The sequence below is a fragment of the Marmota marmota genome, unplaced genomic scaffold, assembly GCF_001458135.2.
Source record: "Marmota marmota marmota unplaced genomic scaffold, marMar, whole genome shotgun sequence".
Classification (NCBI taxonomy): Eukaryota; Metazoa; Chordata; class Mammalia; order Rodentia; family Sciuridae; genus Marmota; species Marmota marmota.
Window position 1 is genome coordinate 19,090,546 of NW_026000082.1, and position 27,226 is coordinate 19,117,771.

The 27,226-nt window shown below is 34.9% G+C and overlaps 1 protein-coding gene across 2 annotated transcripts in view; it reads left to right on the forward strand.

The window, feature by feature from the left end:
* Pik3r3 (phosphoinositide-3-kinase regulatory subunit 3) overlaps positions 1-27,226 on the forward strand; it is a 75,782-nt gene that overhangs the window by 26,460 nt on the left and 22,096 nt on the right. For both annotated transcript variants that reach the window (XM_048815460.1, XM_015485054.2), the window contains 2 exons: positions 18,387-18,495; positions 20,976-21,074. In XM_048815460.1, coding sequence (XP_048671417.1) covers positions 18,387-18,495; positions 20,976-21,074 — 208 coding nt within the window. The remainder of the gene's footprint in view (positions 1-18,386; positions 18,496-20,975; positions 21,075-27,226) is intronic.

Genomic DNA, 27,226 nt, shown 5'->3' on the forward strand with positions numbered 1-27,226 from the left:
ATTTCTTTTTATACTGCTGAGGACTGAACCCAATGCCTCACATGTGCTAGGTGAATGCTGTACTACTGAGCCACAACCCCAGTCCAGCATTTTATTCTTTATGACACTATTGCAAATGGAGTTATTCTCTTCATTTCAATTTTGGATTGTTCATTGTCCATGTGTAAAAATACTATTGATTTTTGTATATTGATTTCATATCCTACAATCTTGCTGAACTCCTTTATTCTAATAGCTTCTTGTGTGTTTTTAGGATTTTCTGTATGGAAATAGAGACAGTCTTCTTTTCAATCTGGATGCCTTTTACTTATTTCATTTCACTAATTGCTCTGGCTAGAACTCAAGTATAGTGTTGATTAAAGTGGTGAGAGCAAATATCCTTGTGTTGTTCCTGATCATAGGGAAAAGCATTTAGTTTTTTTTATTAGTAAATATGATATTAGCTGTAGGATTTTTATAGAAGTTCTTCAGCAGGTGGAGGAAATTTCCTTCTGTCCTAGTTTTTGAGTATTTTTTTTTTTTTACCATGAAATGGTGTTTATTTTTTAAATACTTTTTCTGCATCTATTGAGATGATCAGGAGGTTTTTGCCCTTTCTTCCATTAAAATGATTTATTGCCTTGATTGATTTTTGTTTATTGATCCAACTTTGAATTCCTGGAATAAATATCAATTGCTTATGATATATAATCCTTTTTATATATTGTTGGAATTAATTGATAGTATTTGTTGAGGATTTTTGTGTCTGTGTTCATAGGGTTATTGGTCTGTAGTTTACTTCTCTTTATGTTGTCTTTTTCTGCCTTAGGTATCAGAAATATTGGTCTTATGAAATGAGTTGAGAAGTGTTCCATACATTTTTTTGCTACCTCCTTTCCCTTGTATGTCTGATCCTACTTAGCTTCAGTTTTGTTATTGACTATTGACTTTTAAAATGTATTAATGCTGTTTTTTTGTTCTGGTTATTTTTATTTATTATTTTTTGTGATACTGGGAATTGAATTGACAGCCTTCCACATATTAGGCAAGCAGTCTACCTCTGAACTACGTCTCCAACCTATCCTCCCCCTTTTTAAAATTTTTATTTTTAAAATTTTTTTTGAGAGAGAGAGAGAATTTTTAATATTTATTTTTTTAGTTTTTGGCGGACACAACATCTTTGTTTGTATGTGGTGCTGAGGATAGAACCTGGGCCGAATGCATGCCAGGCAAGCGCGCTACTGCTTGAGCCACATCCCCAGCCTGAAAAATTTTATTTTGAGACAAGGTTTTGCCGAGTTATCCAGGCTGACTTTGAATTTAGGATCCTTCTGCCTCAGCCTCCCAAGTAGCTGGGTTCAGGATTATAGGTGTGTGCCACTGCACCTGTCTGTTCTAGTTATTTTAAAAAACACATGTAAATACCTTGTGATATTCATAATTGAATTTAGCTTACCAGTTGGGAATGACCCTTAGTAACCCGGCAAAGTATTAATGAAATTTCTGATATTCCAGTGAAATCTGTTGAGGATATTGTGTCTCTCTAGTGGCCAGATACAAAAGACTGTAAAAACTAGAGATGGGAGAGACAGTGTAGTTACAATCATTAGGCAGTTAAGTAGAAAAGGAGTTTGAGAGGATTGTTTAAAGTTGCATTGCTAGATTATGGCTAAGCCAGGGGATTTTTACTTTAGACCAGTAATTTTCATTTATCAATGATCAGTTATCTGGGAAAAGGATGTATTTAGGGGAAAAAAGTTCCATCTGTGTGTTTGTAATCGATGCTAAGAAACAATATTCTGTTTGAGTATAGTAAGTATAAAATATATCATGTTTAATCATCCTGTACTCCCAACTGGAGAAGTCATTCAAAATATATTAATTGACATATAATTAATTCATTGCAATCAGGAGGAAATTATTAGTCATAGTATCGATATTTTTGGAGTCTTCAAGACTGTTAACTTTTAACAGAAGAAGCTGTTTAGCCTAATTATGATTGTCAGATGAGTGGGTGGGCAAAAAGACAGAATCAAAATGAATTGAATCTGGTACAGTGGTGTACTCCTATAACAATGCACCTTCAGAGACTGAGAAGGATCACAAGTTTGAGGCCAGCCTGGGCAACTTAGCAAGTCTCTGTCTTGAAATAAAAAATAAAAGGACTAGAAATGTAATTAGAGGGCCCCTGTGTTCAATCCCCAGTACTGGGGGGGGGGGCGAGGAATGAAAAAAAAAATTGAAATCTGAAGGAACTGTAGCTTGGGAGAGGTACAGAGGGAGAGAAAAATCATATTAGTATATCAATCTAAATACTTTAACTTTATTGTTATTATTTTGGTTTTGCTGTGCTGGGGATCAAATCCAGTGCCTCCTACATGTTAGGCAAGAGTTCTGACATTGAGCTATGTCCCCCACCCCTATTTTAACTTTAAATTAATTGAAGTTTTTCTTCTAATTTGAAATCATTGTTTATTTTGGTTGTGAAACAGTCTTTTAGAAAGTTATGTTTTGGGGCTGGGCTATAGCTCAGTGGCAGAGCGCTTGCCTAGCATATGTGAGGCACTGGGTTCGATCCTCAGCATCACATAAAAATAAATAAATAAAGGCATGTTGTCCATACATGTCTACAAAAATAAAAATTTAAAAAAACAAAGAAAATTATGTTTTCAAAGAAAAAAAATCAATATTATAATTTAAAGAAAATACATGTATCTCCAAAGATAAAATTATAACTTTAATTTTGCTGAGACAAGAAGCTCAACTGAAACTACTTACTGGAAACTTCGCAGTTTTCTGTCTCAACGTCAGTAACATACGATCCAGATTCTATGTAATGATTGGCTGTTATACTGTTTTCTTTCAGAGATTAGTTTTGCCAACAACATCTGATTTGGGATTGGGATTTAGCTCACAAAGCAGATTGGTTGTTGGGGCATAGGAAAGGGTTAGTGTTACTAATGAGCATGCTACATAGAAATCATTCCAGTGAGGAAAAATCGCATTTATCCATGCATGAGCAAAACTGTTCGTCATTCAGTGTTGCATGCCAAATAGTCAGTGAAGTCTGGGTTTGAATGTGGCAGTTCTCTGATGCTGGGGAGAAATTTTGTTTAATTATTATCTTTTTTTTTTTAAAGAAGTTGATAAAAGCTATCCATTTTTTCTATCTTAGAAAGATGAAAAGCTTTTTCTTTCTCTGTTTCCATGACATTATTTTTAGGCTTTCAAAAAATTGAGATTTTGAAAATTAAAATAACATTTTTCTCTTTTCCCTGAAGGTAGTTGTTTCTTTTCCCCCCCGGGTAGCTTAATGAGCCAGTCATTTTTTTTCTAAGTATGTTGCTACATCTATGATTATATCACTAACATCCTGAGTAGTTCTAACATGTTATATTTCTATTCCTCTAAAAGGAAATAAATTTTTGAGCTTTAGGAAATTATTTTAGAAGTTATTTATTCTGCATTTTGAGTATACTTATTCATAAATTATGTACTGGAATTCTTTTTCTTGTTCCTTGGTTCCTTGATAATAATAAGTAAAAGCTGGTTTAAGTTTTCAAAAAATTGAGAGCTGGGGTTGTAGCTCAGTGATAGAGTGCTTGCCTAGCATGTTTGAGACACTGGGTTTGATCCTCAGCACCACACTTAAAATAAATAAATAAAATAAAGGTATTGTGTCCCTGTACAACTAAAAAAAAAAAAAAAAGGTTTTTCAGAAATTGAGAATACCTTTCTACTGATGTGGTCAGTTATATTACTGTGGGTAAAACTTTCTATTTAGGTAGTCAGAATTTATCATCTGATGAACTGTTTCAGGTTTTTGTGTACTTCTCTTTGACAGCACCATTCGCCTTTGATAATGTTTAACAAGATAATCTTTTTATGTTCTTAGTATTTAAGTATCCTCAGTATGATACAGCAAATGATTACGTGAATGAAACGTTTTTCTTAAGCTGAGAGTTTTCACATCAAGGATATCTGTAGAAGAAAGGATTTATTATTTGGAGAGTAAATGTTAATTAAAAAATGAGTTGAGGGCTGGGGTTGTAGCTTGGTGGTAGCGTACTTGCCTAGCATGTGTGAGGCACTGGGTTCGATTCTCAGCACCTCATATGAATAAATGAACAAAATAAAGGACCATCAACAACTAAAAAAATATATGTTAAATAAAATGAGTTGAGCTGGATGTGATGGAGCATGCCTATAATCCCAGTGTCTTGGGAGGCTGAGGCAGGAGGATTGCAAGTTCAAAGCCAGCCTCACCAATTTAGCAAGACTCTAAGCAACTTAGTAAGACCCTGACTCAAAATAAGAAATAAAAAGGACTGTTGTATGTAGCTCAGTGGTTAAGTGCCATTGAGTTTAATCCCCAGTACAAAAATAAATTAAAATAATTAAAAAATGGGTTGAGAATGGAAAATATAAAGGGAACACTGCAAATTCCTATATTTTTTAGTTAATTGCTTCAAATAAGTAACTTAAATAAGTAATATGTAACATTAAACAACCAATAGTAGCCAGCTAAGCTAAAAATACAGGAGATTCTTTTCCTAATACAGGAATGATTAATTTTATGTTTTTAATTTTAGTTCTGCATATGTTACTTAAGTTTGGTTTAGTGATAACTGAAATATCCTGTGAATGGATAATAAATATTTTTGGTGCCTATTGTGTTACATTTGCTTAGCAGTGTTTTGTTCTTTAACAAATAGGGCTTTTAGAGTAGATTGTAGGATCAGGATATGAGCCTCTTCTTCATTTTAGCTCTCATTTTTTCAGGGTATAAGTTAGCCTGTACCAAAAACCCATTTTGTACCTGGAAAAAGGGGCAATAATGAAAAGGGGAAAAAAAAATCCCTTTCTGAAATATAGGTCGGAGTAGATCAATGATTTTCAATCCTTTCTGTGCTAATGGTGGGACCCAGAATCCTGCTCATGCTAAGCAAGTGCTTTACTGCTGAGCTACATACACACTGAGGCTTATAACTTTTTTGTTTTGAGAACACTTTACACTGTTAAACATAATCAGAGACTAAAGAGTTTTAGATTATTTGAGTTGTGTGAGTTATATTATTGATATGAACTATTTTAGAAATTAAAACTGACAAAAATCTGTGGGATGGCAGCATCTACCTTGTAATCCCAGTGACTCAGGGATGAGGCAGGAGGATCAGAAGCCAGTCTACAATTTAGCAAGACCCTGTCTCAAAGTAAGTAAAAGGAGCTGGCATGTTGGCAATTGCTTATAATCCCATCAATTTGGGAGACTGAGGCAGGAAATTCTTGAAAGTTGGAAGCCTGGACAATTTCATAAGTCCCTCTCTCAAAATAAAAAGGACTAGGGATGTTGCTCATCTTGATGCTTGGGAGGCAAGTGGTTTACCACTGAACTACATCCTAGACTCATAAATAATATTTTTAAGGAAAAAATAATTTCCAAAACATACTGAGTAAAAAGAGTGGTATTACTTTACATTTTTCTTTTTTTCCTTCCTTCCTTCTTTCCCTTTGTGGATTGAACCCAGGGTACTCTACCTACTGAACTACACCCCTAGCCCTTTTTATTTGCATTTATTTATTTATTTATTTTTGGGTACCGGGGATTGAACTCAGTGGCACTCGACCACTGAGCCACATCCCCAGCCCTATTTTTGTATTTTATTTAGAGACAGAGACTCACTGAGTTGCTTAGTTCCTTGCTTATGCTGAGGCTGGCTTTGAATTCTCAATCCTCTTGCCTCAGCCTCCCCAGCCACTGGGATTACAGGCGTGCACCCCTGGCAGAATCATACAAATCTTTGTGTTTGGCTTATTTACCTTATCTTAATGTTTTGAAGGTTCATGAATGTGTAGTCTGTATCAGAATATCATTTCTTCTTAAGCTGAATAATAATTCATATATATATATATATATATATATATATATATATATATATGGCACATTTTCTCTCTTCTGACATTTGGGTTGTTTCCAGCTTTTGGCTATTGTGAATAAGTTTGTGAACATTGGAATACAGTTTTTTGTTTGGGTTCCTGCTTTCAGTTCTTTAGAATATACAGTTGTAAGTAAGATTGCTATACTATATGGTAATTTTATGTTTAATGTTTTAAGGAATAACTAACTGTTTTCCACAGAAGTTGCACCATTTTATATTTCTACCAGTAATGCACAAGCATTTTAATTCACCAGATCCTCACCAACACTTGTTATTTTCCATTATTTTGATAATAGCCTTTCTAATGCCTATATAAAACAGAACTTAATTCTAAGTGGTATGAAGTAGTAACTTGTGGTTTCATTTTACATTTCCCTAAAGACTAGTGATGTTGAGCATCTTTTATTGTACTTATTGTCCATTTGTATATCTTCTTTAGATAATGTCTATTCAAGTCCTGCCAGATTTGAATTTTTTTTAATTGTAGAAGTTCTTTATATTTTCTGGATAGTAAACCTTTATTAAACATATGATTTGCACATATTTTTTCACATTCTGTTGAGTCTTTTTTCACTTCTTTTTTTAAGTGGACACAATATCTTTATTTTTATTTTTATTTATTTATTTTATGTGGTGCTGAGCATCGAACCCAAGGCCTCATGCATGTGAGGCAAGCACTCTGCACTGAGCTACAACCTCATCCTCTTTTTAGTGTTTTTTAAAGTTCTTTTTCTTAACACCCAGCCCGATTCTATTTTAATAATGTCTTTTGATACACACATTTTTAAATTTGATAAAGTTCAGTTTACTTTTTCTTCTGTTGTCTGTGCTTTTGGTGTCAAATCCAAGAAATTATTGCCAAATTCAATATCACAAAGATTTCCCCTCTATATTTTCTTTAAAAGATTTATAGTTCTATTACATTTAGATCTTTGATTCAGTTTGATGTAATTTCTGTACATAGGTAAAATTTATTTCTTTTGCATATGGATATACAGTTATCCCAATCTCATATGTTGAAAAAATTATTCTCCCTCTGTACCCAACCCTTTTTTTGTTGTTGTTGTTGTTGTTGTATTGGGGATTTAACCCAAGGATGCTCTTGCACTGAGCTGTCTATCCTCTCAGCCCTGTTAAAATTGTTTTGGGGCATCACAAAGCTTGCCTATATAAAACTGAACTTAATTGATACATGTTTTGTGTGTTTTGACTGCTTCACTGTCCTTCCGTTCCCCATCTTTCTTCCTCTTCTCGGGCCTCCCTATTCCTGGAAACACAACTATATTAAAATTGGGCTAATAAATAACCCTGCAATGGCCTTTAAATGTTCAAGTAAAAGGAAGAGTCACATGTCTCTCAATTTGAATCAGATTATAGAAATGATTACATTTAGTGAGGAAGGCATGTTAAGAAAGCTGAGAAACGTCAGAAGCTAGGCTTCTTGTACCAAATAGTTAGCCAAGTTGTGAATGCAAAGGAAAAGAAAGTTGTTGAAGAAAATTAAAGGGCTGCTGCACTGAACTCATGAATGATAAGAAAGCAAACAACCTTATTTTTGGTATAGAGAAAGTTTTATTGGTCTGGATAGAAGATCAAACCTGCCATGACAAAGCTTGTCCAGAGAAGTCCTTAACTCTTCAATTCTGTGAAGGCTGAGAGAGGCAAAGAAGCTCTACAGCTTTGTTTATTAGCTGTATTAGTGTTTGTTTTATTTTTGTTCATTGAGATTTTTCTATATATAGGATCATATCATCTGCAAATATTGTTTTACTTTTTCCTTTCCATTTTGGATGCCTTTTCTTGCCTAATTGCTCTAGCTAGAACTCTGAGTCTTGCTCTGTCATTTGCATCATTTTGCTCAGAATTCAAAGTTCCATAGAAAAGATCCAATTTGCATTTAGATTGTGCTCTCATCTCTTGGATCAGGGAACAGAAGGAAACTTGGATTTGCTGAGATGTGTAGATGGGGGAAGATGAATCTACCTGAAGAAGTTGGGATACTATTACCAAAGAAAGGGAGATGGATTATTAATATTCACAAAAACCCCAACTAAAACAAAAAGTACCATTTGTTCCAAAGCCTTACTTAGTTGGTTCTGACAAATCCAGGACTAGAACCCAGGTCCCTGATTAAAGGACTAGTACTTTTGCCTATTGTTATAGAATTAATTACATTCTTCTTCTTCTTTTTTTTTTTTAGTTGTAAATGGATCTTATCTTTTATTTATTTATTTATATGTGGTGCTGAGGATCAAACCCAGGGCCTCATACATGCCAGGCAAGGAAGGACTCTACCTCTGAGCCACAACTCCAGCCCCTAGAATTTGTTACATTCTAAGCACAAATTTCTTTTCTTTTTTTTTTTTTTTTTTTTTTTTANAATAGGGAGCCTACACCCTGTTAGCATAATCTGCTCTAATGCCATCCATATAGAGCCCTAATATCCAGAGTATACAAAGAACTCAAAAAATTAGACAATAAGAGAACAAACAACCCAATCAACAAATGGGCCAAGGAATTGAACAGACACTTCTCAGAGGAGGACATACAGTCAATCAACAAGTACATGAAAAAATGCTCAACATCTCTAGCTGTCAGAGAAATGCAAATCAAAACCACCCTAAGATACCATCTCACTCCAGTAAGATTGGCAGCCATTAGGAAGTCAAACAACAACAAGTGCTGGCGAGGATGTGGGGAAAAGGGTACACTTGTACATTGCTGGTGGGACTGCAGATTGGTGCAGCCAATTTGGAAAACAGTATGGAGATTTCTTGGAAAGCTGGGAATGGAGCCACCATTTGACCCAGCCATTCCCCTTCTTGGTCTATTCCCTAAAGACCTAAAAAGAGCATGCTACAGGGACACTGCTACATCGATGTTCATAGCAGCACAGTTCACAATAGCAAGACTGTGGAACCAACCTAGATGCCCTTCAATAGACGAATGGATAAAAAAAATGTGGCATTTATACACAATGGAGTATTACTCCGCATTAACAAATTTCTTTTCTTAGAAACCCAGTTCAATCAATTTGAATTTTCAGTTTACCTAGTTGTTACAATTTAATAAGGCTGCTTTAAAGCAGCATTCTCTATTACTTGGAAGAATTTATTGGATAATGTTTATTTTAAACTAAAGGTTTCCAAATTAATCTAAAAGTATATGTTGAATATGCATATATACAGCATTTCATGTAAGGTTTTACTTTCCATTCAGATAAGAATTGCTCATGGCATGCTTACAGTATCAAAACTCATTATGATATTCATGCTTGAACATTTCCCTAATTATTTCATTTCTTTGGGATGTTGACTTATGACTAATTTCATTCAAAAGAATCTTCTCAAACATTTAATTTTTTCTTTTTTCTTAGAAAAGGATCATCCGTTTCTGTACAAGTGAAAGACAATCTGAGAAGTGGTTAAAAGGACAGCCTCTGGGAGCAAAACAAGACTGCTGGTTCCTTTTATAGCTTTAGCCTTCAGAGGCTAAAGGCTTAGGACAAAAGCTAACTTTATTTATTATTATTAGCTTATTTGCTTCTTTGTGCCTTGATTTTCTATTTGTAACATAGTTATAACAGTATCTATTTTATAAGGTTGTTGTGAGGATTAGATTAGATAATATATATAAAGCATTTATAACAGTGCCTGACATAAAAGTAAGCATAAATGTTAGTTATTATGTGCCCTTACTAGGGAGGAATATTTATGGCAATCTTTTTACTAAGACTGGTATGACAATGTTATTTGCTTTGATAAGCTTAAGATGGGTAAGTACATTCAGGAGTTTCATTACTAACTCAACAAAATATTTAAAGAGATTCTGTCACGTATTAGGTACTATATTAGGTGCTGAGGTTACAGTATCTAGTATAGTATACATTGCTTGCTAGGAGCTGGTGGTTTGGTAGAGGATGTAGACAAAATTGGATATTATTTTAGTACAGACTGGGAAGTATGACAGTAGGGGTCAGCAGGTAATGCTTATAATATCAAATGGGGGCAGGGCTGTGGTTGTGGCTGAGTGGTAGAGTGCTTGCCTAGCATGTGTGAGAGCACTGGGTTTAATCCATAGCACCACATTAAAAAAAATAAAGTTATTTTCATCTACAACCAAAAATATCTTTTAAAAGAATCAAATAGGGGCTTGGGTTGTGGCTCAGTGGTAGAGCACTTGCCTAGTACATGTGAGGCACTGGGTTCGAGCCTCAGCACCACATAAAAATAAATAAATAAAATAAAGGCATTGTGTCCATCTACAACTAAAAAATAAAAAAATAAAAAAGAATCAAATGGGGGCACTTCAGTCTTGCTGGGGGAGGGAATAAATAAGAGGGTTCCCTAAAAAGATATTGAAGCATGAATTACATGTACGAATTAGCCCCGTGGGAATTGGGTGACTAATAAAATTTGGAAGTCTGCAGCATGAAATTACCTCAGAAAAATGTACAGAATGTAGTGTTCCAAGTTTATATGGAAGACCGTGAAACAGGCTGGATGTTTTTAAAAAATGCTATACCAACAAAATGAAAATGGCAACTGATACTTAGCTGTAGGTGTCTGGGAGACCATAGGGAGTAATTATTGCTTTATGACAGTATGAGCTCAGGTTATCCTGATCTCCCAGGTTTTTATGTGTGTGGTTTTGGGGTTGAACCCAAGGTACTTTACTTTGCCACTGAGCTACATCCCCAGCCCTTTTTATTTTGAGACAGGGTCTTGTTAAATTGGGCATGTTGGCCTTGAACTTGTGATTTTCCTGTCTTAACCTCAAGACTATTTGGGATTATAGTTGTGCACCACCACCTTGCCCAGCCAAATTTTTGGAAAGAAAAGCCGAAAAGCCAGAGATGAGGATTTCGATATGGAATCCCCCCTCCCTTTTTTTTTCTTTTTGGTACCAGGGATTGAATTTAACCACTGAGCCATATCCCTAGCTTTTTTTTTTTTTAAGACAGGGTCTCATTAAGTTGCTGAGGCTAGCTTTGAACTCACGATCCTCTTGCCTCAGCCTTCTGAGTCTCTTGGATTGTACCACTCTGTTCGGTGGAATTTTCCAATTTTTGAATTTTGGTAAATCAAAACACTCTGGGTGTGGGGAGACAGTACCTATTTTAAAGTCAGAACAGTACAGTTATGACCACTAAAATCAGCCCTGTGGATTGCTAGTTTGTTATGGGTTTAGTATAGAGTGGGGGGGGGGGTAAGAGGAAGTCAAGATAAATTCCTGATGATACTCCAACTTGCCTGGGGAAAGCAGCTTGTGAAAGAATGACCAGAAGTAGAAAAACTATAAAGAATTTACGGTCAGGCTGGAGTTGCAGCTCAGTGGTGGAGCACTAGCCTAGCATGTGTGAGGTACTGGGTTCGATTTTCAGCATCACATAAAAGTAAATAAATAAAATAAAGGTATTGTGTCCATCTATAACTAAAAAATATTTTTTAAAAGTGTAGGATCTCAGATACTGAGTAAAGAGAGTGTTTCAGTATCAAATATCACAGATAATGATTGAAAAATATCTACTGAATTTAGCAACATGGTCAGTGACCTTGGCAAGAGTGGGGGTTGGAGTTGGGAGGCAAGATTGTGATGTACTCAGGAGGGAATTCAAGTGCAAAGAGGCAATGTTTGGCTCTTTGCAAAAAGCTTGGGTATGAAGGAAATGGGTGAGGTATGTATTCTTAACCTGGGATTTGTAGACTTCTCCAGTATTACATGTTATATGCTCATTTTTGTGTATATGCAATTTTTTTGAAAGAAGACTTTTAAAGCTTTTTTCATCAGTTCTCAAAAGGAGTTTATAACCCCAAAGAATCACTTGTTTTAGAGGACTACATTTGAGTGATTTGAGCATATTTATAAGCTTTTGGGAAAGTTTCCAGTAAAGCAGGAGAGACTAAAAATCATAGGGTGCTAGAGGACTATAGTCCCTCTGGTGGAAAGGAAATGAGATCTAGAACATTGTTAGAGGGACTAATTTAGATATTAAAGAAAAAATGGGAGAAGATGCACATACATTTATAGATGAATGGCAGGAAACTGAAGTAACTCTGCTCACACTATATTTCATAGGATGTGAGCTGGGTCTGCCAAAGATGAGTTAAGAAAGTATAAAATGATGTTTGAAAAGGCAGAGGTTTGAAGTAGCCATAATGAAGAATGGGGAGTAGAAAATTAGGGAAAGATTGTGGATTGTGTTGAGGGTCCACTTATGGTTGGAGACTACTACTAGTGAAACCAAATTGAAGATGGTGGAAGAAGTATGAAAATGATCTATATGTTTGGGATCTTGGCAGGCAGGTGCAGTTGGGAGAATAAGACAGGCAAAAGAGATGAATAAATACCAGCATAGAATAAAAATAAATACCAGCATAGAATAAAAAGTAAGTAATGAATAATGGTCATCTCAATGAAGTGAAAGAATTGTGGAGGTATTGGAGTAAGTGAGAAAGATGTAGAGATAAAAAGTCAGAGTACTTTTGTGGGGTTAGGAGTGAGGTTCCCATCCTAGTATAATATCAGAATTGCTAGTTGTATTGGAAAACCAAAAATCAGTGTCTATCTCATACAGAATTGACTAAATCTGAATCTCCAGGGAGTTGGGCCAAGGTATTATTGTTAGAAAAGTTCCACACAAAATCAATACAATAATAAATCAAACTCTGATGTGTAACATTGTTGATTTCCAAAATCTAAATGTTCCCATGGTAGTGGATTTCAAACTACCAGTGCAACATGTATAATGCAAATTTTCAAAGAGATGCCTCATAGCATAAAGTATTTTCCTTATATAAATACAACAGATGTAAATAACCTTGAAAGCATAGGTACAATTTAATATAGCAAAATATTAATGAAGTGATGAGTTTTAAGTATTTACTACTTTTATTTTTATATAATTTATTATGAATTTATATGATTTAGTTTTTAAAAAAATTTTTTTAGTTGTTGATGGACGTTTATTTTATTTATTTTAATGTGGTGCTGAGAATTGAACCTAGTGCCTCACACATGCTGGGCAAGCATTCTACTATTGTGCTATATCCCCAGTCCTGATTTAGTTTTTAATGACAATGGCTTGCAAAATTTCTGAAAACATAAAAATCAGAATTTCCTAACCTATTGGTTTCAACATATCATTTCTAAGGCTTAGAGAGGTGAGATGATTTACTAACTCTGGTTTAAGTGGTGGACTTAGAATAAACCATAGGTTTCTTTTAATTTAATTTTGATGTTTATCAAAGCAATATGAGTTTATAGTTCAGAAAGAGTACCACAAAGTTTATAGTAAAACTATGTTAGCTGGGCCTGGTGGTGCATGCCTGTAATCCCAAGGCCTTTTCTTTTTCCTTCATGTTGTGAAATTTTACAGGGATATACTTTTTTTAAATATTATTTTTTTTAGTTGTAGTTGGACACAATACCTTTATTTTATTCATTTATTTATTTATATGTGGCTCTGAGGATTGAACCCAGGGCCTTGCACATGCTAGGCAAGCACTCTGCCGCTGAGCCACAACCTCAGCCCCTGTTTTGGGTCTTTTTTATTCATTGTGTGGCCTACTCTGTGGGCATTTTAATTATGAAAATGTATGTTTTTCAGTTCTGAAAAATTTTTCCTTATTTATCCTAAATATTTTGCTCCCTGTTTTCTATAACTCCTTTGTAGTTTAGTACTGGATTTTTCTAGGATGATTCTCCTATTTTTCATTACTTTCTTTTTTTGTTCCACTTCCTGAGAGATTTCCACTTTATCTGCCAGCTTGGCAATTGAGTTTTTTTTTAATCTGCCATAACTTGAATATATTAAGTGCTCTTATTCTTTGAATGTAATTCATTATAGACTTTGTGTGTGTTTCATAGATGTAGTATTTCCTTTTATATATCTGAGATTGTTATACCATTTTTGTGTATTTGTGAAGTTTTCTTCTCCTTGACTGTTTACTCTATAATACCTTTTCTTTTTCTTTTTTGTCTTCCTCAAATGTCTGGTGTTTAAAACTTTTTTTATAATATTGCTGTAAATGTACATAACAAAATTTACCATTTTAACAATTTTTAAACATGTAAGATCTGTGGTATTAAGTAGATTCACATTGTGTAACTATCATTACCATCCATCTCCAGAACGTTTTCATCTTCCCCATTTGAAATTCTGTATCCATTTAACATTTCTATCCCTGCTCCTGTAAGTCTCTCGCAAGTGCCATTGCTTTATGTCTCTATGAATTCATCTACTTGGAGAGCCTCATGTAAGAAGAATCATATATTTTGCTTTTTATGTCTGCCTTATTTTACTTAGCTAAATGTCTTCAAGGTTCAGTCATGCAATAAAATGTGTCAAAATTTCCTTCCTTTTAAAGTGGTTTGTTCTTATTTAAGAATGAGATACACTAAACGGCAGATCTGAAGCTCCATGCAAGTAGGCAAAACTTCTTAACTTGTCTTTTGCTAAAAGATGATAAGATGATGAGTACCTTTTTCATTGGGTCATCCCAAAATATCTATTTTTTAAGTCGTTTTTTGGGGTCCTGTAAGTTTCTCCCGAAGAAAAATATCTCCATAACTCCTGCCTGAGGTGTAAACTAGAGCTTATCGTTCAGAGAACAGGGGAAGGAAAGAGGCCTCAGGCATTTGCTGTTTGGTAGACTTTTCCTAGCTTCTGCTGTTGTTAATAAATAGGTCACCCCTATTCTTAGCTGTAGTTATTGTTCCTTGAGTCCAGTTTTTCTCATTGTTTTTTCGGACTTGTGAGTTGACAGGCAGCCTTTGTCTAGAGGGTAATGGGGGTAGCTGCCTGGTTTCTTGATAGTGTTGGGGAGAAAAACTGAGGGCCTAACTACTCTTTCAATACCCTCAGCCAGTTCTTCTGTTTTCAGCCCCATCCTTAAACCTCTTTTCAGAGATACATTGTGCCTGCATTTCCTGGTCTTTTCAGAGTATAGTGGTATGAACAGATTGCTTTTGTTTGGATTTTCTCTATTTAGGTTTGGGCTTCATTTTTTTGCATTCTACCAAGTCAAATTCATCTCATTGCATTTCCTGTACTAAAGTTGTGTTGCTATTATCTGTTATTTCCTAATTTCTTTAATATTGTTTTTATACCTTTAAAAATGTATTTTATTGCCGTTTAGGAGTGATTTACAGAAAGAGTGAAGAACTACATGTATTTACTATATTTTAGCTACTGTACTCCACCTGAATGATTTTTTTTTTCTTTACCCCAAAGAAACTTTCTAAAAGAGACATTCCATCAACAATAGCATCACTAGGAGCTTGTTAGAAATGCACTCCCAGGCCCCATCCTAAACCTAGCAAATCATATTCTGCATTTTAACAGGATCCCTGCCCCTGAAAGATTTATGCACATATTAAAATGTGAGAAGCAGTGGTTTAACGTATGACAGTGCTTGATACACTTGATAAGTGCTCAAAATATATTTTATTGAATAAATGCCTGATGTGTCTTTTGTTAGACAATTGCTAGTCTGAAAAGATCCAGAAGTTAGAAATTGTTTGAAGCTATGGGAGTAGATGAGTATATAGAATAATAAGAGAGACAAGGAAATCAATTTTAAGGTGTGGGAAAGGGACAGCAGTCCATTTAGGAAAAATAGAGCTAAGGGAGAACAGAGGCCCAGAGTTTTATGTGAGGTGTGGGAAAATAATCATCCTTCAAAAGCAGAGTGCTACAAAGTTCAGTCTATCCTTCAGAGACAGCCTCTGATTTGTAAAACTAGATGTGCCCCAGCATAGACTGGAGACATAATATTTAAGCACACGTCCCAGGATAAGAGTATGAGGAGGGCTGAGATCTGCCATAAATTCTTGGTTTTAAAAAGTACCTAAATCTGATTCTTAATTTTTTTTGGCGGGGGCTTCGTACTGGGGATCAAATGTAGGACCTTATGCATGCTAGGCAAGTATTCTGCCACTGAGCTGTATTACCAGCCCTTTTTTCTTTTTCCTTTCCTTTTTTTTTTTTTTTTAATTTTAAAATCTTGCCAAAATTTTTAAGATCTTGCTAAGTTCCTCAGTCTGGCTTCAAACTTTCAATCCTCCTACCTCAGCCTTCTAAGTAGCTAGGATTATAGGTGTGCTCCACTGTGTCTAGCTAACAACTTTATTGATATATAATTCACATAAAATATGTTCCACTCACATAGGATAATGTAAGGATTTTTATTATATTCATAGAGTTGTATAGTCATCACCACAACCAATTTTGGAATATTTTCATTACCCTGAAATAAACTTTGTTTACATTAGCAGTGATTTCTTATTCTCTCTTAGCTCCTTAGTCTAGGTAACATTAATCTACTTTCTAGCTTTATAGATTTGTCTATTTTGGACAGTGGAATCATATAATATGTGGTCTTTCATGACTGGCTTCAAAACATTAGCATAATGTTTTCAGGTTTATTTATGTTGTATTATATATTAGTACTTCAGTTTTTATTGACAAATAATATTCTAATGTACACATATTTTATATACATCATGTTTATTCATCTGTTGATAGACATTTGAATTATTTTCATTTTTGATGTTATAAATGGTGCTGCTGTGCACATTCATGTACAAGTATTTGTGTGCATGTATGTTTCATTTTTAGGGGTATGTACATAGGAGTAAAATTGGTGGGTCATATGGTTACTCTTTGTTTAACCTTTTGAGAAACTGCCAGACTGTTTTTCCAAGAGACTACATCATTTTTACATACTTAACAACAGTATAATAAGAGTTCCAATTTCAGCTGGGCACAGTGGTGCATGCCTATAATCCCAGTGGCTCAGGAGGCTGAGGCAGGAGGATCGCAAGTTCAAAAGCCAGCCTCAGCAAAAGTGAGGTACTAAGCAACTCGGTGAGACCCTGTCTCAAAATAAAATACAAAATAGAGCTGGGGATATGGCTCAGTGGTCAAGTGCCCGAGTCAATCCCCAGTACAAAACAAACAAACAAACAAATAAATAAATAAAAGAGTTCCAATAAATAAAAGAGTTCCAATTTCTTCACATCTTTACTCATACTTGTTATTATCTGTATTTTTTTATTAAAATCATCCTAGTGGGTGTGAAGTGGTATCATTGTGGTTTTGCATTTCCCTGATGGCTGATTACGTTGAGCCTCTTTACACGTGCTTGTTGACCATCTATATATCATTTTTTAGTTAGAGAATTATCTATTTAAATTCTTTGCCCATTTTTAAAATGGGCCATTTGCTTTTTATTATTGAGTTTCAAGAATTCTTCAGGTGTTTTTCAAAAAATATTTACAGATATATTATCAAATGTATTTTCAAAAATTTTCTCCCACTGCTTGTGATTTTAGTTTCTTGATGGTACTTTGTTGTTGTAACTGGGAATTGAACCCTAAGGCTCTTTACCACTGAGCTACATCCACAGACCTTTATATTTTTATTTTGAAACACTAGTTGCTGAAGGGTCTAAGTTGCTGAGACTGACCTGAAACTTGTGAGACTCCTGTCTCAGCTTCTGGAGTTGCTGGGATTATAGGTGTATGCTACCATGCTCACCCTACTTAGTAGCTTTTGAACGAATCATTTGGGAAGGGGCTTTACTTTGTCTTTTGGAAAATAATGCAGTTTTACTGAATTAAAAGTTAATATTGTATAAGGAAGAAAAAATGTAAATATGTTGAGATTTTTACATTTCAGGCAATTATTGGTAGTTCCAAAATGACTCCTTCTTTGGATAACATTAAATATAGAATAACACTTAATTTATATTGAAAAGTGTTTGAAAAATTTTCACTTACCCAGGTATTGAGGATTGAACCCAGGGGTGCTCTAGTACCTGGTTACCTCCCCAGCCCTTTTTATTTTTTTATTTTGAGTCAGGGTCTCACTAAATGCTGAGACAGGCCTCCCACTAGTTATCCTCCTGCCTCAGCCTCCGAGTCCCTGGGATTACAGGTGTGCACTGCTGCACCAGGCTAACTATTTCAATTGTAATATTTCTTGGTTAAGAAACTGCTCTTGAGCTGGGCCTGCTGGCACAGGTTTGTAATCCCAGCAATTTGGAAGGTTGAGGTAGGAGGATCCTGAATTTGAGGTCCGCCTGGGCAATTTAGTGAGATCCTGTCTCAAAATAAAATGAAATAAAATGAAAAAGGGGTGGGGATATAGTTCAGAGGTAAAAGTGTACCTGGGGCCTGGTGCAGTGGTACACACCTGAAATCCCAACAGCTCAGGAGGCTGAAACAGGAGGATCACAAGTTCAAAGCTAAGCAACTCAGTGAGATCCTGTCTCTAAATAAAATACAAAATAGTGCTGGGGATGTGGCTTAGTGGTCAAGTGCCCTTCAGTTCAATGCCTGGTGCCCCCTGCCCCCCCAAAAAAAGTGCACCTGGGGTCTATACCCAGAAAAAAGCTGGCTCTGAGGAAATTAGAAAACAAAAAATAATTTACATATGCAAAACTATATTCATTTCTCTTCCAGCTCTTCCACCAAAGCCACCTAAGCCAATGACTTCAGCAGTTACAAATGGAATGAAGGACAGTTCCATTTCTCTTCAGGATGCAGAATGGTACTGGGGAGATATTTCCAGGTAATTAGAATTTTACTATAGTTGAATGCAGGTTTTTTTTTTTTTTTTGCGGGAGTTGGGTACTGGGGATTGAACCAGGGGCGCTCTATCCTGAGGTACATCCCCAGTCCTCTCTCTCTTTTTTTTATTAGACAGAGTCTCTCTAAATTGGTGAGACTGCCTTGAACTTATAGTCTTCCTGCCTCAGCCACCTGAGTTGCTGGGATTACAGGCATTTGCCATTATCCCTGGTTGAATGCAGTTTTTAAAAACTCATTTTTGAGAATTGGTAGCTAAAACATTTTAATACTCTACCTGTTGTCACTTAAACAGATTAGCACTTTAAATATTGTGAGAACATTTAAAAAAAAGTCTTTATTTCTGCCCATGAAAATGACATGAAAATCTTTAAGAGTGTGGCTTAATTTTTTATAATACTATAAAGAGGATAGATTTCTGAATGAATGAAATTTACACATTTAGTATAGTTACCTTTGATTTAAAATTAAAAATATTTTTAGATACTTTACTTTCTCTATAAGATAATGGTTCCAAAATTGTTGCATGCACAAAAATCAGTTGCATAGATCCCAGGAGTCTGCATTTACCAACCTCCCTAGGTGATTTTGATACAGACTATTCACATACTTCACTTGAGAAATTGGACTCTAGGACAGATTTTTTTTTTAATGTTTTTTAGTTGTAAATGGATCTTTTATTTTATTTATTTATTTATATGTGATGCTGAGGATCGAACCCAGCACCTCACACATGCCAGGCAAGTGAGCCACAACTCCAGCCCCGACAGATTTGTTTTTTGAGTAAAATATGGTTTTGTATAATTATGAGCCAATTGAGGGAAAATATGTGTATGTGTGTGTGTGTGTGTATATTTCTTAATTTAAACATTATTTTTTCTTTTATTTGTTGTTTTTTCCCTTATTAAACTTTAATGGGTCTCTAATATATATATTTAAATTTTTTTGTTCTTTTTCATTATACATGAAAGTAGAATGTATTTTGACATATTATACATACATGGAGTGTAACTTCCCATTCTTGAGGTTGTACGTGATGTGGAGATCTGGTCGTGTATTCATATATGAACATAGGAAAGTAATGTCCAATTCATTCTACTGTCTTTCCTATCTAATATATCTTATTCTTTAAAAATTCCTATCCATCTTTTTAAAAATTTTATTTATTTATTCATCTTAGTTGTTTATGAACCTTTATTTTTTATTTATTTGTGGTGCTGAGAATTAAACCCAGTGCCTCACACATTTGAGGCAAGCGCTCTACCACTGAGCCACAACCCCAGCCCTTCTTATCCATTTTTGGCAAATCAAACTCCATGTTGAAGCTGTCTTCCTTGTCCTTTCTTCTCTCTTCTCTATTCTTTCCCACTACCAAAGTGGTGCTCCTTTTTCTTTTTTTTAACCTTTACCATTTTAACCATTTTAAGCATACAGTTCCCTGGCATTAAGTGCAATCACATTGTTAGGCAACATCACTATCATATATTATTATAACTTTTAATCTTCCCCAACTGAAACTCTGTATCTATTAAATATTTACTCACTTTTCTCTTCTTTTTCAGCCTTTAGCACCATTCAGCTTTCTGTTTCTATGAATTTGACTACTCTAGGTACCGCATATAAGTGGAATCATATTTGTTAAAATAAATAATATCCTAATGTGATATATACACATTTTTATTTATCTAGATATGTGTACTTGATGTACGTTTGGATTATTTTTATCTTTTGGCTATAGTGAATAATGCGTCTATGAACATTGGTGTACAAATATCTTAATCCTTTAAATTATTTTGCATATAAACTCAGAAGTGGAATTGCTGAGTCATTTGGTAATTCTGTGTTTAATTTTTTTGAATAGGTCTTAGTATATATTTCATATTAAAATTGATCAAACATTTTAAGTTTTGTAGTAGACACTAAAGAGATCTATTGTATTTAATGCCATTTAAATTAATATTTTAAGATCATATGGTATAATTTAGTGGTCTTTTATGTCCTACCATTTCTTTGACTGTTATAATGTTATTCCTTAAAGTACTAAACCAATCTGCAAAAAGAATTTATTGTCAGTATAAATTTAAATTAGAGAATATCATATTGAAAGATTGTGAACTTAAGTGAATTTTCCCCTCAGTTTAGAAATAGCTGCCACTGTGGCTTAAATATAACCTTTCTAAACAGCTGCTGGTTTTCCCTGACCTGCCTAAGAAAGCCCTAAATGCTTACTGAAAGTACTATCCCCTTAGGTAGCTGAAATCTGGAAGAGTTAGATTTCACATCACTAAAAATCGAAACAGAAGGAGTACACTAGGGCAAGGAACTAAATGTCTTCTGGACGTCTCCATGATTCTATAACCTTAAATACACCATCTCCAACTAGTCTAAGTAATATCATGTGAACACAACTAATGCTTAAGTGTTTTCACTTTTTTCTATAATTCCTGTAATTCTATTCTTCAGGGAGGAGGTAAATGACAAATTACGGGATATGCCAGATGGTACCTTCTTGGTCCGAGATGCCTCAACAAAAATGCAGGGAGATTATACTTTGACTTTGAGGTAAGTACTTTTCAGTCTTTTGGCTAGTGTTCTCCTAGCATTATTTTAGTTCAGGGTTTATAGAGAGTTCTGTATTTTATTTGAGTTATTTATATGCATATTTTTTCATATTTTTATTTAATTCAGATACATAAATTTCAGTTGGTTGTTTTTTTTCTTTTTAAAAAATTTTATTTCTGTACATTAATATTTGAACATTTATTTTTATTTTTATTTTTTTAATATTTATTTTTTAGTTTTCAGCAGACACAACATCTTTGTTTGTATGTGGTGCTGAGGATCAAACCCGGGCTGCATGCATGCCAGGCGAGCGCAGCGCGCTACCGCTTGAGCCACATCCCCAGCCCCATATTTGAACATTTATATAAAAATGGCAATTTTTTTTATATAACAAAAAATGAAAAGGCTAAATCCCTAAGTAAGGGAATAAGAAGAATACAGTTGACCTTATTAATGAAGTGTAGAAATCATGGGAATAGCCTAAGGTTATTGATGAATTTATCCCTTTAATAACTCTATTGTTTTCCTTAATGCAATATTTTTTATACATATATATATTTTTAGTTGTTGATGGACCTTTATTTTTATTTATTTATCTATATGAGGTGCTGAGAATCAAATTCAGGCCTCATTACATTCTAGGCAAGTGCTCTACCACTGAGCCACAACCCCAATCCCTTAATGCAGTCTTTAGAAAGTACAACTCAGCATAATTTTGGCTGACAAAGACATGTAAAAGATAAAGCAGTTCTCAGCCTGTGCCATGTCTTTTATGTGGGAACATTAGAATCTCTTAAATGGTAAATGTATGGCTTTTTTATACTTAAAGAGATGGATATATATATATATATATATATATATTATATATATAATATATATATATATATATATTTAATATGACACAATATCTTTATTTATTTATTTTTATGTGGTGTTAGGGAATGAACCCAGGGCCTCGCCTGTGGTAGGTGAGTGCTCTATCGCTGAGCCACAACCCCAGCCCGAGATGGAATATATATTTAAAATGGTGAAGAAAACTGCATTAGCTCTATATCCATATTTAACTTTAATAATTAAAATAGTTAATTATAATAAAGATTCATAATTTGTTTTTGTAGTATGTATTATTTATTTTGTTAGCAATGCTTGAGGTTGAACCCAAGGATTCATGCATGGTAGGCAAGCACTCTACCACTGAGTCATACCTCAAGTCCTTTTTTGTTATTGTTGCTCAGAGTGGCCTCAAACTCCCGGGCTGAAGTGCTTCTCTTGCCTTAATCTTTCAATAGCTGGGATTACAGACATATACCATTGTGCCTGGCTTTGGAAAAAAGTTGATTTTTGGAAAAAAAAAAAAATATATATATTTTTTTGGTACCAGGATTGAACCCAGGGGTGCTTAACTACTGAGCAATGTTCCTACCTTTTTAAATATTTTATTTAGAGAGACAGGTTCTTACTGAGTAGCTTAGTGCCTCACTAAATTGCTGAGGCTGGCTTTGCAGGATCCTCCTTTCCTGCCTCAGCCTCCTGAGCTGCTGGAATTACAGGTGTACATCGCTGCACCTGGCTAAAAAAAGCTTTGAAAAATGATTTAAATACCACATGAAGATGCTATTTTACATCTAGATTCCTAATTATACATAATTAAAAGCAACATTTAAAAAAAATACTTTTTTAGTTATAGATGGACACAATACCTTTATTTTTTTTTTTTTTTTTTTTTTTTTTAATGTAGTGCCGGGCATGGAACCCAGTGCCTCACACATGCTAGACAAGCGCTCTATCACTGAGCCACAACCCTGGCCCAAAGCAACAACTTTATTTTGTTTTATTTTTTAAAATTTGCTTAATAACTTATTTATTTATTTATTTATATGATTGAACCCAGTGCCTCACATATACTAGGCAAGCATTCCACCAGTGAGCCACAACCCCAGCCAAACAATTTTATATCTTACAAATGAGAAAAAGCCTGCAGAGTTTGTATGACTTACCTGAAGTTGTAGTACTTCTTAGGAAAAGCAAAGTATCTTCCTCACTGCTTTCTAGTCTTGAGCTACCTTGAAAATTTTATGCTGGAGTCCTACAACTGGAAGAGATCTTTAATATTTCCTAATTCAACTGGCTTTCTCTGGATGTAGAAATTCTAAGGAATAGACCAACTCTAGATAGGGCAGAGGGATGGGAGGGAAAGTGAAGGATAGAGAATTAGCAAGGATGGTGGAATATGATGGACATCATTATCCAAAGTACATGTATGAAGACATGAATTGGTGTCAACATACTTTATATACAACCAGAGATATGAAAAATTGTGCTATATATGTGTAATAAGAATTGTAATGCATTCCACTGTCATTTAATTTTTTAAAAAATCAATTCAAAATAAAAGAAACTCCTTGAATAGTATTTCTCAAAAAGAGCCATGTGATCTTCTGGATATGGGGAGCTAGCATCTTTCTTTTTAAGTTATTTATTATTGGCCAGCTGTAAAATAGATAGGATTATCTATATACTAATTACTGTGCAAGGATTGGGAATATGGATCTGCATAAGGCAAAGTTTTATGTTTAAAAGTTTATAATACAAGTGTGTTGTTGGAAAAGATAAAAAATACACTGTAGCTTAATGCAGTATGCTAAGTATTATATCAAATTCTTCCTTTAACCCCTGGTAATCATTATTCTACAAATTTGACTATTTAAAATATCCCAAGTAGAATCATACAATACAAAACCTTTTGTGTCTGGCTTATTTCTTCACCATAGTATTTTCAAGCTTTACTCATATCAGAATATCATTATTTTTAAGGCTGAATAATATTTTATTGTATATATAAAACATTTTGTTTATTCATCAGTTGATATACATTGACAAGAATGTTTTAAGATTTTCATGTATCTAGCATAACAATTGGACATATAGTATGTGGTCAGTAAATAATCTGAATGGACAGATTAAATAAGAGAAAGACAAAGAGGGTTCTCAGAGAAAATAATAGTTGAGTGGAGTTTTGATAGATCTTGCTAGAAGAAAAGTAATAGTGTTAACTGAATTTAATAAATGCTAATAGTTCAGTACTTGTTAGTCTGCAGGGCATCCAACAATGAATTAAAGTGATCTGAAGGATCACTTAGGCTACTGAGGACAAAGGGATTAAGAAAACTGCTTTGAATGAACTGCAATAATAGGAGAGGTTCAAATAATATGCTTTGGGGATTGAAAGAAGAAAAGGGTTTATTTTGTTAAGAGAATATAAAAAGCTAGCCTCCATGGAAGAAATTGCATTTGCATTGTAGCTTGAAGAAGGGAAATTTTTGGATATAGAGAAACTAGGGGAGGAGTTGCAGGAATAGATTACAGTAGAATAAAAGATATAGAGATAAGAAATTATAAATATGCTTTGTGAAATAGAGTCCCATTTGATTAGAGGGTAAAGTGTGTAAAGAGGAGGAAGTGATAGGGGATAGAAGATTGGAAAGGGGTCATTGAATTCTAAAATTTGGAATTTGTATTTAATATTATAGGTAGGCAGCAGGAACTGTTGCATTTTTTTGGCAGGGAAGTTGTGATCAGACTCAATTTTAGTAAAAAGAATAAAAGAGGTAGGATACTGTAAAGGAGGCTTTTATAAATTAAGAAATAGTGGTGATTTAGAGTAGGATTTATTCTTTAATAATTTAATAGTTATTGAGTACCCATAGTATTCCAGGTTCTAAACAAAGAAAATGATGAGAAAGACAGACATGGCCTCTAACTTCTTGTGTGTATATTCTTAGTGAGGAAAGAGGGCTGAGAAGAAGATAAAATAGATACATTAAAAAAAATGAGCTCAGCATAGTGGTGCATGCCTGTAGTCCGAGTGACTCAGGAGACTAAAGTATGGATCTCTTGAGCCCAGGAGCTTGAGGCCAGCCTGGGTAACAGTGAGAGTCTGTCTCAAAACAAAAAATTATTTTGTGAGTGAACTCTCAAAAACATCCTCCTCTCTCCCTGCATTATAGTTACCTAGACAAATTCTAATACTTCTTAAATTCAACTTTGCATGTATTCCCTGCCTATACCTGGATAGCTCAATTTTAGGGAAAAAAAAAAAAAGCCATACTGACTGGTCTTACATTGAATTCTTGACTGCTAACTTTAAGTGGGCCACCACCCAGCTTAATTTCTGAATTTCCATAATTCATTCATCCTTCCACTTTCTTAGGTGACAATTTCACACATTCTTTTTTTCCTCTTAAATCAATAACTCTTTCCCCTCTTTTATTTAAGAAGTTAACTTCCTCTTTCACTGAGAATTTAGACTCAGTCAGAAGAGAACTCCTTCATACTCCTGTTGCCATTAGATATCAACCTATTTGCATATTAGTGTGAATAATCTGCTTTTGTTTTATTCTGGTGGATGATTGTTCCAGGTTTACATTTCTTTCTTTCTTTCTTTCTTTCTTTCTTTCTTCTTCTTCTTCTTTTTTTTTTTTTTTGGCAATACTAGGGATTGAACTGAGGGGTGCTTTTATTTTGAGACAGGGCCTTGCTAAGTTTTAAGGCTGGCCTGGAACTTGTAACCTTTTTGCCTCAGTCTCCTGAATTGCTGGGATTACTGGCGTGTACGTCACTGTACTTGGCTCAGGATCTACATTTCTATTTGTAAGCTGGATCCTGTCCTATCCCTCTAATCTATTAGAGGATATCACTCTAGGAATGATCTTGTCTTCTTTTTTTGATCAACAATTTTTGTCTCTGTACTGAATCATTCCCTTTAGACTATAAATATGACATGTTATCTCCTATTTAAGAATAATAATAAAGTTCCCTTGACCATATATCTCCTTCCACATTTCTCTCTTGTTTGCAGACAAGTGCTTTACATTAAGCTAGTATTCCTTGAGATAGTTGTCTGTAGGCATTTATTCTTCCTTTTCTTTCATTTTCTTGAATTCATTTCAGTCAGGCTTTCATCCTCATCTTTCTACTAAAACCATTTGGTCAGGGTCACTTAGTTATCTGTACTTTGCCACACTCAGTGATCATTGGACCTGTTTATAATTTCCTCTTTGTGGAAGTGTTTTTTCAAAAATTTATTTTTATGTTGGCAAGGACATAGGGAAAAAGGTACACTCATACACTGCTAGTGGGGCTGCAAATTGATGCAACTACTATGGAAAGCAATAAGGAGATTCCTCAGAAAACTTGGAATGGAACCACCTTTTGACCTAGTTACCCTACTCCTCGGTTTATACCCAAAGGACTTAAATCAGCATACTACAGTGACACAGCCACATCAATGTTTATAGAAGCTCAGTTCACAATAGCTAAATTATGGAACCATCCTAGATGGCCTTTAACAAATTAAAGAAGTGGTGTATATACACAATGGAATATTACTGTCCTTAAAGGAGAATTAAATCAAGGCATTTGCTAGTAAATGGATGGAAACAGAGACTGTCATGCTAAGTGAAATAAGCCAATCCCAAAGAACCAAAGGCTGAAAGTTCTCTCTGATATGCCGATGCTAATTCACACTGGGGTGAGTTAGAGAAGAATAGAGGTACTTTGGATTAGATAGAGAGGTGTGAAAAGAGGGGAGGAGATATGGGGGTAGGGGTGATTGCCGCAGTCTGGCTGGGCACAAAATCATGAGCCACTCACAGCCTTGTAGATTCAAACAGCAATTCTTTATTCCCGAACTCGCACCGGCACTCTACAAACACGTTCTGCAGGAATTCACGTTCTGGGCCCCAATCACGTTCTGGGCAAAATCCCAAATACTCTCTGAATCCCGCAAGAACTCAACGGGAACTCAAGGAGCAGGCGCGCCTGAGGCAGCAGGATACGCCCTATTCCCAGCAGGGTACACCTTAAACCTGGAACCGCCCTAAACCCGATTGTCCTAAACCGGGATGCCCTAAACCCCGATCCGCCCTAAACCCGGATCCGCCCTGGTCCTTGAGCAAGGTCACCTTACATGCAATGACACTGCAAATGACCTGGGTCATGCCATGCGTCATTCTTACTTAGCAATGGCCCTCAGCATCTCCCCACTTCTGATTAAACAACAAGCAATGTGGCTTAAGGACCGTGCCTGGTAGGTTGTCCAATTCAACATATGGTTCTTACTCGTCATGGGAAAAACTGACCTCTAGGCATCA